Consider the following 14750-nt stretch of genomic DNA (forward strand, 5'->3'; position numbering starts at 1 on the left):
GAACATGAGTTCAAGATCACCCAAGTTCAGGCCAGCCTGGGCTACACAGAAGACTCTATCAAAAAGTGGATAGAAGAGGGAAGAAAAGGAGGACTGGAGAAGAAAGGGGCGGGGAAGGACAGAGAGCATGCGGGAGTAAAGATAAAGAACTACTCCTCAGAGTGCTAAGTCTTAAACCTCCCCGCCGGTGCCTTTCCAAATCCCCTCTGAGGAAGGACTGAAACTTCAAGGCTCTCCAGGAAGTGGTGCTGCTTACATCTGCCTTGCCCAGAAGCCCATGTGTTTCTACGTGTGCATGCTGTACCTGAACAGTGGTGCAATCACCTGCTTTGACCAGCACCCCCACAAGACAAAAGCCACCACTAAGGAGCTTAGGATGCAGTGGCAAGAAACAATGGAGTCCCAATCTCTCATTCAGTGCTCAGAAAACCTTTAGTATCTGGCTGGGGAGAGGGCTCGGCGGTGAAGTGCTGAGTTCAGATCCTCAGAACCACGTAAAAGCTGGACGTGGGAGAGCATCTATAATCTGAGCACTCCTATGGGGCAAGGGGAGGTGGGCTCAGGAGACTCCCCAGAAGCTCATGGCTCAGCTAGCCTGGCACACAAAACAGCAGTGAGCAAGAAGAGACCTGTCTCACACCAACTGAAAGGCAAGGACCAACACCTGAATGCTGTGGGGTATTTGATTGCACTGTGACACTCCAAGGCTGGATTAATAAAGTTAACTTTGAATCAGAGGGTGGAGCCAGTGACTAGCTGACTTCAATTAGCCATAGAGAGCCAGGAATACAGATAGGGAAGTCAGACTGGAAGGAGAAGGGAGGGACTTGGTTTTCGTCCGTGCGCACTCTCTTCCATCTGGGACTGTGAAGAGAAGAGGTGCTGGCTGGGTCTCCAATAAGAAAGGGTCACTCCTCCTCTGCTTCTTTGATCTATAAGTTTTTCACCCCAATATCTGACTCTGGAGTTTTTATTGGAAATAGAACAATTCAGCAAAACACAACACCTGCGGTTTTCTAACCTACACACAAACACCATGGCATATGCACATTCACAAACACACAAACATGCACATATACAAAAAAAAATTTTTTAAGAGGTTGGAGAGATAGCCTAGTGGTTAAGAGCATTAACTGCTCTTGCAGAGAAGCTAAGTTCGGTTCCCAGCACCCACATGGTGGCTCACAATTGTCTGTAACTCCAGTTCGGTTCAGGGACATGGCCTCTTCTTACCTCCCTGGCCACTGTATGCATGTGGCACACAAACAAACATTCAGGCCAACACTCACACATATAAAATAAACATAAATAAATCTTTAAAGATTAGCAAATAATCTGATTATCCTGACATTACAAATGGGGAACCTGAGACTCAGAGACATTCCAAAGCTTAGTTAAACAGGCTCCACAGGTTGCTAATTAACATCAGCACTATCCCAGCTGGGACCTCCCTTCCTAGTGCAGTCAGACTCAAGGACCTCCCTTCCTCCTTCCTGTGAGCAGACTTCCCTCAGGGGAGGGAGGAACACCTTGGATGAGACCTGCGGTTAGGCAGGAGGAGGAAAGTAATCCTGGACAGGCATCAAAAGGCCCTGCCCAGCGGCCCTCACTGCCCATGGCGCTCACTGCCCATGGCCCTCACTGCCCAGCGGAGCTCACTGCCCAGCGGCCCTGCAGGGAGGAAGGGAAGAAGTAAGGCTAATTGGCCAGGGGTGTGCACCAGTCTGCTGTGAGTTCAGAAAGCACTCTTCCTCCCTGGATATTACCTCAGCTACTAGGCTTGCTAAATTTCCTACAGTACTTCTCAGTTTCTTAACATGCACACAGGAGTAGCGGAGCCATGACAGAAACACAGACAAGGTAACGTGTTGGCCCTCACAAGCACAAGAAGACTCTGCTGACCTCTCATCTCCAACACTCTCACCATAGAGCACCGGGTGGCCCGCACAGGAGATGCACTCTTAACGTCAGCCAAATGAATAGATTGAGACAGGGTTCCTGCTCAGTTTCACGGACAGGGAGAGTTGTATACCCAGTGGTGAATGAACTACTATGTACGAGGTAATGTCCTAACAGATGTAAGCGCTCACCACTCTTGCTTGAGACTGGGGCTTCAATGTACGTGGAATGGGGAGCAAAAGGAATCCTGGCAGCCCCTTCTCCTAAACCCAAATCAGCCTGAGGCAACTGGGTCAGTAGAGAGCAGCGCAAGAGACTGGGCGTCTGTGGCCCTGACGAAGTCTCCAACACTAACAGCAGTCATGCACGCTACCTACCCTTCCATCGTCAACTCAACCCTGATCCAGAGATGCCACCCCCTGGAAAGGATGAGGGGAGAGATGCAGGAGGGGTCAGGTGAAGAACACCTCTTCAGGGCTTCAAACTTCACTCTTGAAGCTCAACCTTGAATGGTAAAATGGTCCATGCTCACAACCTAAATGGGCTGAGGATAGCCGCCTTCCTACAGACACCCCGCCCCCCCACGCTCCACCTATTGCACCTGAAGAGCCCTAATCTTCAAAGCCAAAAGGTCAAAGTCACTCCCCGACAACTGAAACTCTTTCTGGCCAGGTACCCAGCAGACTTCCAAATAGTAACTTGAAACTAAAATGCTCTACATTCTGACCCCTGAGAGATCAGCAAAGACACCTTGTATTTGTGAAAGGCCATTCACCAAGGTTGTCAAAACCTCCCTGCAAAACATGACGAAATTTCAACGATGAGGCTGCAAATGCTTGTAAATGTCCCCACATAAAAGTTTCCCCACCTCTTCCCATAACTTGCATGTGTATGGTGTTGGAAGCCGAGAGATCAGGCTGATACTTCTCAAATGAATTTTTTCCAGACCATTTTGATCTGCCAAGACAGCCTTACCGCCTTCAAGAGCACCTCCTAGAGCGAGGCTTACCTTGTAATTGCTAGAGTTCACCCAAGAGGTAGCGAGTCCGTCCACAAGCTTATCTAACATGGTCTGGTCGTGCTCAAGGTCGGCAGACTTCTGCTTGTCTGAGAAATAGTCTATGAGTTCCTGGCCAACCTGCAGCCGTTTCCCCACGTCCTTCTGCAGCACCTGGGCCAGACAGGACTCCATTCGAGGCTCCATGGTAGGATTCAAACCCAGATCCGGCCAAGGCTAGGGGGCGGTCGGGATGACTCCCTCCCGGTAGCCGTACCGGGAGGTGGCCTCTTTGTTCGCCGAAGGCTACGGAGAGCGTGTGTTTCAAAGATGCAATCCGGGGAATGGCAGCAATGCACCATGTGTGTCTGGAGAGCAGCTGGTGGATATTAAAAGTCCAATTTAAATAACTAGTAGGCGATGAAGGAGAGAGTGGCGGAGTGACGAGCTACGACTGAGTCTGAAATACTTCATAATTCAGCAGTCCATTCTGAAAAGGAAGAAAGGAGAACACATCAGCCAGAGAGCAGAGCACCGACTGTTAGGAAACAGTCCATCAAAGACAAAGAACACATGCCGCACAAACACGCTCCATCACATGTGGGGGCGAGGCGTGAACACTTGGCAAGTGTATCAGAAAAACGTAATTATTATTTTCATTAGCAGAATGGCGAAGCCCAAAGGATTGAGCCAGTGAGCTCTGTGTTTGGTAAGCTGGTATTTTTCAGTTTCCTAGCTTGTTAACAGACAAGTTAGGAAAACAATCTTCTGCTTCCACCAAAGCCCTCACACCACTCTGAGAGTCTTGGTGGGCACTGAGCTCATTGCCTTATCATCTATCTCTCAATAGACTCAGTCCTGAAACGGGACGGGCTCCTCTGAGCACCCATAACCCAAGCTCGGTCACATTTCCCAAAGTCAAAGGCAGCAGCTACACTGTCCTTCCTGCTCCGCAGTTTCACCACGGGTGGAGCCTCCTTTCCAAGCAAAGGAGGAGCAAGGCAAAGAGAAGAGTTGACACAGGACTCTCCATTGACATCAACTCCTCTTGGGACTACCGTTTTGTTACGAAATGAGTTCTCAAAATCACGGTTGGGCACTGTAAACGCATAATGAGGAAAAAGTACTAAAACTGAGTTTGGAATTTTTACAATGCCGAGGCGCGAACACAGAACTTGTGCGTGCCAGACAAGTGTCCTATCACCGAGCTGCCCCTTCAGCCCGTAAAACTGTTTTCACTAGCAAATTTGAGAGCTAACTAGTTAACTATAGCCGGCAGAGTAATACGTTTCTCATTCAACTTCTCTCCTACTATCAATTAGTGTCTCATTCTAAACCAGGAAGACGCACAGGAAATCCAGCTGTTCTAAGATGCAGCATCTCAGAGCTGGAAGACGGCTCGGTGGGGAAGAGTGCTGCTTCACCAGCCTGACGACATGAGTTCAGATCCCAGCACCCACGTAAGCAGCTGGACACGGGTCTCGCGTGCACCTGCAACCCCGGCAACTGAGGACAGCAGACGGGAGGTCAGGTGAAGCTTGATAGTCAGCTCAGCCAAAACCCATGAGCTCCAAGTCCAGGGACAGGCTCCACCTCCAAGGAGTAAGAAAGAAAGTGACCAGGGAAGATATCCAATGCCCTCCTCTGGCCTCTGCATGCAAACAAAGGCACACACGGGTGTGTGTAATACACACACACACACACACACACACACACACACACACACGGCTATTTAAAATGAGGGCCAGGAAGATGGCTCAGTGGGTAAAGACGCCACACAAACCTGGTGACCTAAATTCAATCCCTGGAACCCATGTAAAGGTAGAAGGAGAAACTGACTCCACAAAGTTGTCCTCTGACCTCCACAGATGTGCCATGGCATACACAACCACCCTCATAAGTTATTTTTAAAATATAAAAAGTAAACATAAAATAAAAGCATTCTACATAAAGCTGGGCGGTGGTGGCACATGCCTTTAATCCCAGCACTTGGGAGGCAGAGGCAGTCAGATCTCTATGAGTTCGAGGCCAGCCTAAGTGAGTTTCAGCAAGGCTCCAAAGCTACACAGAGAAACCCTGTCTCAGAAAACCCAAAAAAAAGAAAGAAAGAAAACAAGCAAGCAAGCATTCTTTGGTCCCAAAGTCTGTGATTCTTCCCACTACACTACCCACCACCACCTCACTGAAAGTTCAAAGCACAGATCGCACGGATTCATTGTTGAACGTCAGCTACAGCAGTGGGCCATGGACTCAGAGGCGCTAGTCAACGCATAAGCAGACACTCAGGAAACCCTCAGGAAGTGATATTCCCAGAAATGTCAGTAAGCACAGTCAGGCTGCCAGTCCGACCTGCTGTCTGATATACCAGCATGCAGGGCCGCGGCCAGAACTACCTACTCCAGCCACCATGCCCTCCCTGCCAGATGGACTGACATACTAGAAACTGTGCCAAGATAAACCTTCTTCTCTTTAAAGGCCCAGGCAAAGCCGGGGAGCCTTCAAGCTAGAACCTGAGGCCAGAGGTCACGTGAGAAGAGGGGACATCAGCACAGCCTCCCGGCCCACACAGGACACACAGGAGGGTGCTTTGAAGCTTGCAGACCAGCTAGCTTAGCCCAAGTCCAGCTAGGGACCCTAACAAAAGGTACCCGAGGTTGCCCTCTGATCTACATATGTGCTGTGCCTGCACACGTACCCACAGGTACACATATTCACAAATGCACACACACACACACACACACACACACACACACACACACACACACACACGATATATCAGAGGGCACTTGGAAAGGGCTGGAAGAAGAAAAGGGAAGGGGGAGAGTTATGTAATTATAATTAATTAACAATCAATGAAAACCATCTGAAATGTCTCAGGACATATGTAGAAGACTGACCAGCCCCTGGAAGCCCAGACGTGGTGGAATTGACTCGCACTGAGTCAAAAGCAGCACGTGTCCACTAAACTGCGGCTCCTTCCGCAGACTGTGCAGCCATCACAGCTTAGCATGCTTTGCAGCAGGAGCTGCTGTACTTGCTCTGCTCTTCTTCTCTTTCCTCTCCCCCCAAGGCCACACGCTGCAGCCCACAAACTCACTCGGTGAACACTTCCTAGCCATGGGAAGACAGGTGTAGCCGACTCTCACTGTGGTACTACACTGCACAGCCTGGTGACTCGGGGCTCTTACTGCCTAGAACAAGGAAGACAGGCAGCTGCCTGTATAGCAAAGGAGGAAAACAAAACACTCGGGGACCCAGCAGCACTTCCGTTGAGGGCCAAAGACAGGTTTGCACCTCACCTCAGTCAGACTCAGCCCCACCATGCCAGCCCAGCTTCCCGTCACCAGCCCACACTCCAGTGAGCTAGCTCCCTCTCTACCTCTTCTGGTTTCCTCCATGACTTCAACGCCTATAGAGATGACGTCAACGCCTTTCTGTCTCCTCAGACCTTTAACCTTCAACCTCCCAGTCACCTGCTCTGGGACAAGCATCTCTCCCTCACTAGCAGCAGCTTGAACATGTCCCCTAAATCACCCGTCTTCAGAAGGCCCTCGATGCCTTCCTTCAGCGACACTGTTAGCAGTGAAGCATCTTTAAGCAGTTGTCTAGGGGCTGGAGAGCCGGCCCAGCAGCTAGAGTGTTCAATGCTCGTGCAGAGGACCCCAGTTCGGTTCCCATCACCACAAAAATTAAAAATTTTAAAAAGAGTCACTTCTCTTTTCAACTTCTGAGAACTCTCTCCAAGATCAAAGAGAGGCATGTGCACAGACAGCTGCCATGATGGGAGATGAGGGTTTGTAACACTATTCCCTCTGCTTCTGTACGTGTTACAGACTGTCCATTACTTAAAAAAGAAAAGGATTGTAAAGTTTACGTTTTAAAACAAATGAAGGGCTGGAGAGAGGCTTCAACAGTTAAGAGCACTTGTAGCTCTTACAGAGGAGCAGGGTTTAGCTCCTAGGACCCACATGGCAGCTCACAAGCATCTGTAAGTCCAGCTCCAGGGGATCCAACGCCCTCTTCTGGTTTTCCAGGGCACTGCATGCGTGTTGTGCACAGACACAGGAAAAACCCTCATATACAAAACGTTTTTCGTGTTTAAGAAAGTAAAATATATATATATAATATATATATATATATATGAGGAAAGTATAATAATAAAAAAGTAAACAACACAGGATATGGAATTATATTAAATTATGCTATATAACAAAGCCTATTGTTTCAAAAAGTATAAAAATATAAAATATTAAATTATAGCCTAATTAATAAGATCATGAATGCTTTCTTTTCTACTGAATGGTTATCTTTCTACTTAACATATTTTTTTTAACATTTCATTTTATGTGTGTGCACACACCACAACATGTATGTGGAGATCAGAGGACAACTTGCAGAAACTCGCTTTGTAGCCCATGGAGTCTGGAGTTCAAACAGCTCAGCACCTTTAACCCCTAAACCGCCTTACTAGCCCCATACTCCCACACTTCTCATGTTTTTTAAACAGAAAAAAACCTCAAACAAATCCCGGTTTATTTAATACCAACCTTAGTTTTCCAAAATGAACTATCAACTGAAAACAAAGGCCTTTTTTCTTTAAACAAGGCTGATTTTTCTTCTCCCTTTAAAAAACATTTAAACGTATATAAAGGGATTAGTGTCAACATCAGCATAGCAATTTGTTACAAAATGAAGGCACTTAACCCTGGCTAGGAGAGGGTAATAACAACTTAGGTTACAGCTTCCCAAAGCAGGGCCTCCATGGAGATGAGATCCTGGCAGAGTACCAGCTTGTTAGGGAAACAAGGAGCATCAGACAGGGTGGAGCTCACACACTGGTTCCTCTAGAGAACTGGAATCACCCACCCAGTCCACCAATACCTGACGTCAGGTGCCTCTCACACAGCTGCAGCTTCAGTCTCCCACCAGTGAAAATCAGACCTCCAGACCCCAGCAACTTCTACACAGGCTTTCTGGTACCAGCATAACCGCCGATCACTAACTCCCCCTAAATTCAGCAGCGTGCACTATACACACAAACGGTACGACCTTCACTGCTATCTTATTCAAGAACACTTCTATGCTTCAAATGCTATTCCTCATCCTTTAGCAGCCCACCCCACCTCCTCTTTCACCAAGCCCTACTGTACTGTATTGCCTTGCACTGAATCATATTTACTCATTTATTGGGCACAGGGTCTCATGGAGTCCAGGCTGGCCTCAAACTAGCTATTCAGCCATGACCTTGAACTTCTAATCCTCCTGCCTCTGTCTCTAAAGTGCTTGGACTGTAGACACGTAATAACCACATCCGTTTATGCGGTGCCGGGGATCCAGGGATCCAGCCCAGGGCTTTGTGTATGCTAACTAAGCACTCTACCAACTGAGCCATGTCCCCAGCCAAAGCCTTATTTGGGGCATTTTTTTTTTCTTTGACTTTTCTTCTTTTTTGGTTTTTTAAGACATCACAGTATAGCCCAGGCTGGCCTCACACTTACAATCTTCCTACTTTAGCTAAGATTACAAGAATGCTCCACTACGTTTGGCTATTTTGGACACTACATATAAATGGAGACATAAAACGTGTGGCCTCCATGCATGACACTTTGACATAGCACACTGTTTCCAAGGCTTACCCACATTGTGGCATGTACCTATCAGTCAGTTCTTCACTCACAGTCTGGCTGAAGATATTCTGTTGTACAGACATGTCATATATTCTTTCTGTATTTGGACTCTTTCTACTTTGAGACCACTGTGAATAATCCCATTAAGAATATTCCTGCACAACTTACCAACACAGGCCCCTTTAACTTAACATCATTCTTGTGGGTACACAGTGGTATCTTTTTGTGGCTTTAATTTGTATTTTCCTCAGACTACTGAGGTTGAGTTTCTTTTTCTTTTCTTTCTTTTTTTTCATTGACATGACTTGTTGAAGAAGGTAGCAAGCAGGTCTGGAGAGGTGGCTTACCAGTTAAAAGTACTTGCTACAATTCCAGAAGACCCAAGTTTGGTGCCCAGCACCCACATTTGGCAGCTCACAACCACCTTAACTCCAGCTCCAGGAAATCCAACACCCTCTTCGGGCCTCTACCAGCATGGCATGCACGCACGCACACACACACACACACACACACACACACACACACACACAATTAGAACATTAAAGAAGGTTGGGGTGGTGGTGGTGGTGGTGGTTTGCACTAAGGATTAAGGCAAGGGCTTCATGCATGCCAGATCATTTGAGCATCATTTCTAGAGAAATACTTTATCAAATCTTTCGCTCATGTTGATATTAAAGGCATGTGTCATCACAGCTAGCCTTTAGGTCACAAATCTTTCTATAGATGAATTTTAAAAAATATTCTAGATAGATAAAATTCTTTTATCACATATAAGAATTACAAATATCTTTTTCTCAATCTGTGGGATTTCTTTTCATTCTCTTGATGGTGTCATTTGATGAAGTTTTTAAACTTTATGAAGACCAATTTACCCCGCACTTTGTTGTTATAGTTAAGAAACCACAGCTTGTTTTCAATACAGTAAAAAGGAAAAACAAACTGCTGCTTTATTCAAAGGCATGAAGATTTATACGCACGTTTTCTTCACAGAATTTTATAGTTTTAGAGCTTGCATTTAGGCCTATAATCAATTTAAAGTTCATATATATGTGAATGTATACACATAATCTACTTATGGTAGGGATCCAAATCCAACCTTTTGCATAAGGACACCTGTTTGTCTCACCATTACTTATTGAAAAGACTATCCTGTTCCTCCGCTGAAATGGCCTTTTTATAGCCTTGTTTAAAAAAACAAAAAACGTGTGTGTGTGTGTGTGTGTGTGTGTGTGTGTGTGTGTGTGTGTGTGTGTGCACCTTTAATCCCAGTACTGCCTCTTGTTCTTTAGTTGGAGTTTGTCGAGACTGTGTGTGAATTCTTCATAAAACATTGGATAGAATCACCAAATGTAAAGCCTCTGGAACTGGGCTTTAAGTCAATTTCAGTACTTTTCTAGAAACACAAATATATCATTTAGGTTTTCTAATTTGTTAGCATATAATTTTTTCTTGTAATCTCCCCCACTCCCAATAAAGTCAGTAATCATGTCCTTCCACTTCTGATTTGTGTCTTACACTTTTTCTTGATCAGTCTAATTCAACGTTTGGCAATTTTGTTACCTTTAATATCAACATTTGGGAGGAAGAGGCAGGCATATTTCTGTGAGTTCAAGACCAGCTAGGAAGATCTACATAATGCAGAGCAGCTTTTGCTCTGGTGATGTTTTTCTATTTGATTCCTTTCCAATCTAGTCTATGTCACCTCCCTCTGCTCGCTGTGAGGTTACTGTGTTACTGGTTTCCTAAGGTAGAAGTTAGGTTATTTTGTTCCTCCCACCTCCTGCCCTAGTGCTGGTGAGTAAGCCCAGGACACCAAGCATGCTAGGCAAGAGGCATTCTGCCACTTACATTCCTAGCCCAGCAGGTTAGACTGCTGGCAGTTCTCAGCAGGAACTCTAAAGGTTAGAAGGACATATAGAGTGATATATTTCAAGCCTTGAAAGAAAACAACTGCCAACCTCTATTCCTATACTCAGCAAATAATTCTTCAAAAATAAAGTTGAAAAGACCTCTCAATATAAGCATAGACCAAAGGAATTCCTGACACTAGGTCAGCATTGTCAAATACACTTAAAGGAATCCTACACCCAAAAGAGAATGCAAGATAAACACACGCATAAAAGCATGAGAAAGAGTAAATGTCAAGAGAACAGTTGGCAAGCAAAGGCAAAGAGAAAAGAATCAAATATTATTAATCCAGTAAAGTGATTCTCAGGCAGAAAAGAAAGGGAGGACCAGCAAGTACCTTCCAAGAATGGCCCCAAACAGAGAAGGTATTCACTCTCCGGCTTAAAGACTTAAACGCCAGGAAAGGTGCACAAAATGCCAGCAGGCAAAAGTCTGAATGAGAAGGATCCTGAGTTCAAGGCCAGCCTGAACTTACCTACCAAGACCATGACTTAAAACACACACAGAAAGAGACAGAGACAGAGACAGAGAGACACAAAGAGAGAAACAGAGACATACTGGCAAAATATATTTCATAAATGGACAGTTTGTGGAGAGAAAAGGAAGCCCTACATGTGTGAAGTCCTGACTGAATGTGTGATGTTGAGAGATGGCAAAGCCTTCCTCGGGCGTCCAAGTGTGAGTGTTGATAGTGTGTGCAGAAAAGGTCTACCATGCTTCCTCCTCACTAGATGTGGGGATGATGGCCTGAAGACTGCTCCTGCACAGAGACTGCTCCTACCTAGATTGATTGGCTAACTTGACCCAGCCTCACAATGAAGAGCCCATCCCCGTGTTCAGATGTACAGCAATAAGCCCACCTCTCTGCTCAACTCTACATAATAAATACACTGAGCTCCCACAGTGCTGTAGCTTCCCCATCTGAGAGCCCAGATACCCTAACCCAGCTTTTTTGTGTGTCTGTCTTTGTCTTTCTTTATTCCCTACTGCCCCTGGTCAGGCCAAGTCCCAGGAAGCTGAGTCAAGGACTTGGCAATAATTAATTAAACCGATAAAATATCCAACACATTTCTACCTGCAAGAAACTCACCTCATCAGCACAGACACATGGAAAATGAAAGGATAGGAAATAATATTGCAAATAGATGAAATCTAAAAACAAGTTGCAGAACCTATACATATCCATCAAAACAGATTTCAAGCCAAGTCACTCAGAAGCAACAAAACAGTACAGTATTGGCATAAAAAATAGGCAGGTAGAGCAATGGGAACAGACTGAAGGACCCAGAAATAAACCAATGCAGATACAGCATCTGATTCTCAACAAAGATGCCAAGCCCATGTTAGAGAAAAATGGCTACATATAAAACAACTAGGGCTTTAAAAACAAACAGGGGCTAGAGAGATGGTCCAGTGGTTAGAGCAACCCCTCATTCTTGCAGAGGACCTGGATTCAATTCTCATCATCCACATGGTGGCTCACAACCCGTAACTCCAGTTTCAGGGAACCTGATGCCTATTTCCTGCCTTCTTGGGAACTAGGCATGCACATGGTGTACATACATACATTCATGAGACACACTCATATACATAAACACCTTTTTAAAAATGAAAAAAAAAAGAAATCTGGATATTCATAAGTAGATGCCTAAAACTAGACACCTGTTCAAAAGACCTTACTTAATGTAAGACCTAAAATGTTAAAACTATTAGAAGAAAATACATAGAAAAACACTTCAAGTTATAAGCAGAAGCAAAGATGTCCTGTATAGGAGGGCTTTTAATAGCTCAGGAAAAAAAGCAAGATTTGACAAATGGAACTACATCAAATTTTAAAAGTTTTGGACAGCAAAGGAAAACTATAGAGTAATCTACAGTGTAAAGACTTTGTCACCCACACATCTGACAGAAGATCGGCATCCAATGCCAGGTGTGGTGGTGCACACCTTTAATCCCAGCACTCGGGAGGCAGAGGCATGCGGATCTCTGTGAGTTCGAGGCCAGCCTGGTCTACAGAGTGAGTTCCAGGAAAGGAGCCAAAGCTACACAGAGAAACCCTGTCTCGGGGAAAAAAAAAAAAAAAAAAGGTTAAAAGAATAAGCAATCCAATCAATAAATGGACTATGAACAAACATCTAAAAAGAAGTACAGATGACCAATAAATACACAGAAAAAAAAAGTTCACATCTTTAGTTATCAGAAAAATGAAAATCAAAACTACATTAAGTCCATCCCACTCTGGTTAGAATCAATATTAAAAGTACTAACTACCAGTAAGGATGCAGGGTAAAAGTAACATTTATACACTGATTGTGGGAATACAAATTAATGCAGCCATTTAGGAAAATCTGTGTGGAGGTGGAAATGGGCTCAACAGATCACTAAGTGCAATCGCCAGCCTTAGGTTCAATGAGAGATCCTGTGCCTCAAAAAGTAAAATAAAGAGCAATCAAGAAAGATACCTGACTTCAACTTTGGGCTACCACATTCATGACTGTACACACACACAAACACACACATACACACAGAGACAAGACAGACAGACCCACATGCAGGAGGAGGAAATGCTATCATTTGCAGGAAAGCATACGGAAGTCGAGGTCAGCATGCTAACCTAAACAAACCAATAGGGAAAGGGAAGAGGACATGATGGGAAAAGGAAAAATAATGGAATGCATGAAGGAGGAGTAGACAGAAAGAGCAATATATGGGAGGTCACTGAGAAATCCTAAATCTATCTGTACAATCCATTAGTTAAATTACTGCTTTTAAAAGGTAAAAGGAGACTAGAGAGATGGCTCAGAGGTGAAGAACATTTACTGCTCTTCCAGAAAACCAGAGCTTGGATCCCAGCACCCAGCACATGGAGACTCACAATCACCTGGGACTCTAGCTTCAGGGAATCCAATCTTCTGGCCCCCACAGGCACCCACACACATATGGAAGACACACACATGTACCTGAGTAAAAATAAAATATTTTATCAAAGATTAAAAAGGTGCTTGTACATAAAAAAAGCTTAATTTATTTATTGTTGAAAGTCCTACTGTTAGGTTATTATTATTAGGTTACTGGGGATCTTTATTCTTTCATATGTATATATGTGTATTATATATTATAAACTATATTTTATATATATATGTAACTGTATAGAACACGTCAGTCGTTTGACCCCTACCCTTCTCCTCCTCCCACTCCTGCTGAACCCCCTTCTTCCTAACACGTCCCCCTCCTTCCTTTTGTTTGTTTGTTTATTTGTTGTTTCTCGAGACAGGGTTTCTCTGTGTAACAGTCCTAGATGCCCTGGATCTCGCTCTGTAGACCAGGCTGGCATCGAACTCAAGAGATCCACCTGCCTCTGCTCCCAGAGTGCTGGGATTAAAGGGGTGCACCACCACCACCTGGCCCCCTCCTACTTATCTTTTGGTTTGTTAGGGTTTTGTTTTGTGTGTTTAGGTTTGGGGTTTTGTGTGTTTAGGTTTGGGGTTTGGGTTTGCTTTTTGGTTCTGGCAGCCCACTGAGTTGGATCACAGCTGCTTCCACGAACAGAGGCGGGAGGTACTGCTGGAGCTCACTCAGTCCGCTTAGGAGCGCCCGCAACACTGCAGAAATGAGCGTCCTCTCCCCCAACCACTGACTGGCACCAGCTCTTCAGGGAGGGGCCTTAGGAACCACATTCCCCTGAGCACTGCCCCTGCCCAGATTATCTAATTTGGGACATGTTTTGGTTTGGTTTGAGTTTTTGCATGGAATATTGCTGGGATTCAATAACATTTATTCCTGAGCAGGTGAATAACAAGGTTTTGTGTAACTGTCATAAAGCATATTATATTCCCACCTCAGTCATTTGAAGGACATAATGCAGGGGGCAAAGTCCATTCATGGTGTGTAAATAGGACCACCAGCTTCTCTTTCAGCCGTGGTGGTTGCAGAGTACAAATTTTAAATTGAACGTATTTGCAAATTTCTCAAATTCCATTCTATTGATATTTCATTTCATTCCACTGTGGTCAGAGAACTCTTTGTAGGACTTCCATCCTTTTAAATGTATTGAGGCTTGTTTTAGAACCTAACATATGGTCTATCTATAGAAGGCCCATATGTCCTTGACCTGCTGTTACTTACTGGAGCATTCTACAGATATCTGTACCTTTTAATATTTTAACGTTTGTATCTATCTAGGCCAATTCAGGGGGACAATGTGGCAACTATTTAAATCTTAAAGTGTTCATCTTATTCCCTGCTTTTTATAATTATAACAATATAATTCTATACACAGAGGCACATATGTATAGGCACACACACTTATTTTATTAAGA

General features: G+C 44.7%; 1 protein-coding gene across 11 annotated transcripts in view; it reads right to left on the reverse strand.

Annotated features, from left to right (window-relative positions):
* Clasp1 (cytoplasmic linker associated protein 1) overlaps positions 1-14750 on the reverse strand; it is a 231372-nt gene that overhangs the window by 196507 nt on the left and 20115 nt on the right. For all 11 annotated transcript variants that reach the window (XM_076547178.1, XM_076547174.1, XM_076547176.1 and 8 more), the window contains exon 2: positions 2909-3386. In XM_076547178.1, coding sequence (XP_076403293.1) covers positions 2909-3103 — 195 coding nt within the window. In that variant the 5' untranslated portion in view covers positions 3104-3386. The remainder of the gene's footprint in view (positions 1-2908; positions 3387-14750) is intronic.

This window comes from Peromyscus maniculatus, chromosome 11, assembly GCF_049852395.1.
Source record: "Peromyscus maniculatus bairdii isolate BWxNUB_F1_BW_parent chromosome 11, HU_Pman_BW_mat_3.1, whole genome shotgun sequence".
Lineage (NCBI taxonomy): Eukaryota > Metazoa > Chordata > Mammalia > Rodentia > Cricetidae > Peromyscus > Peromyscus maniculatus.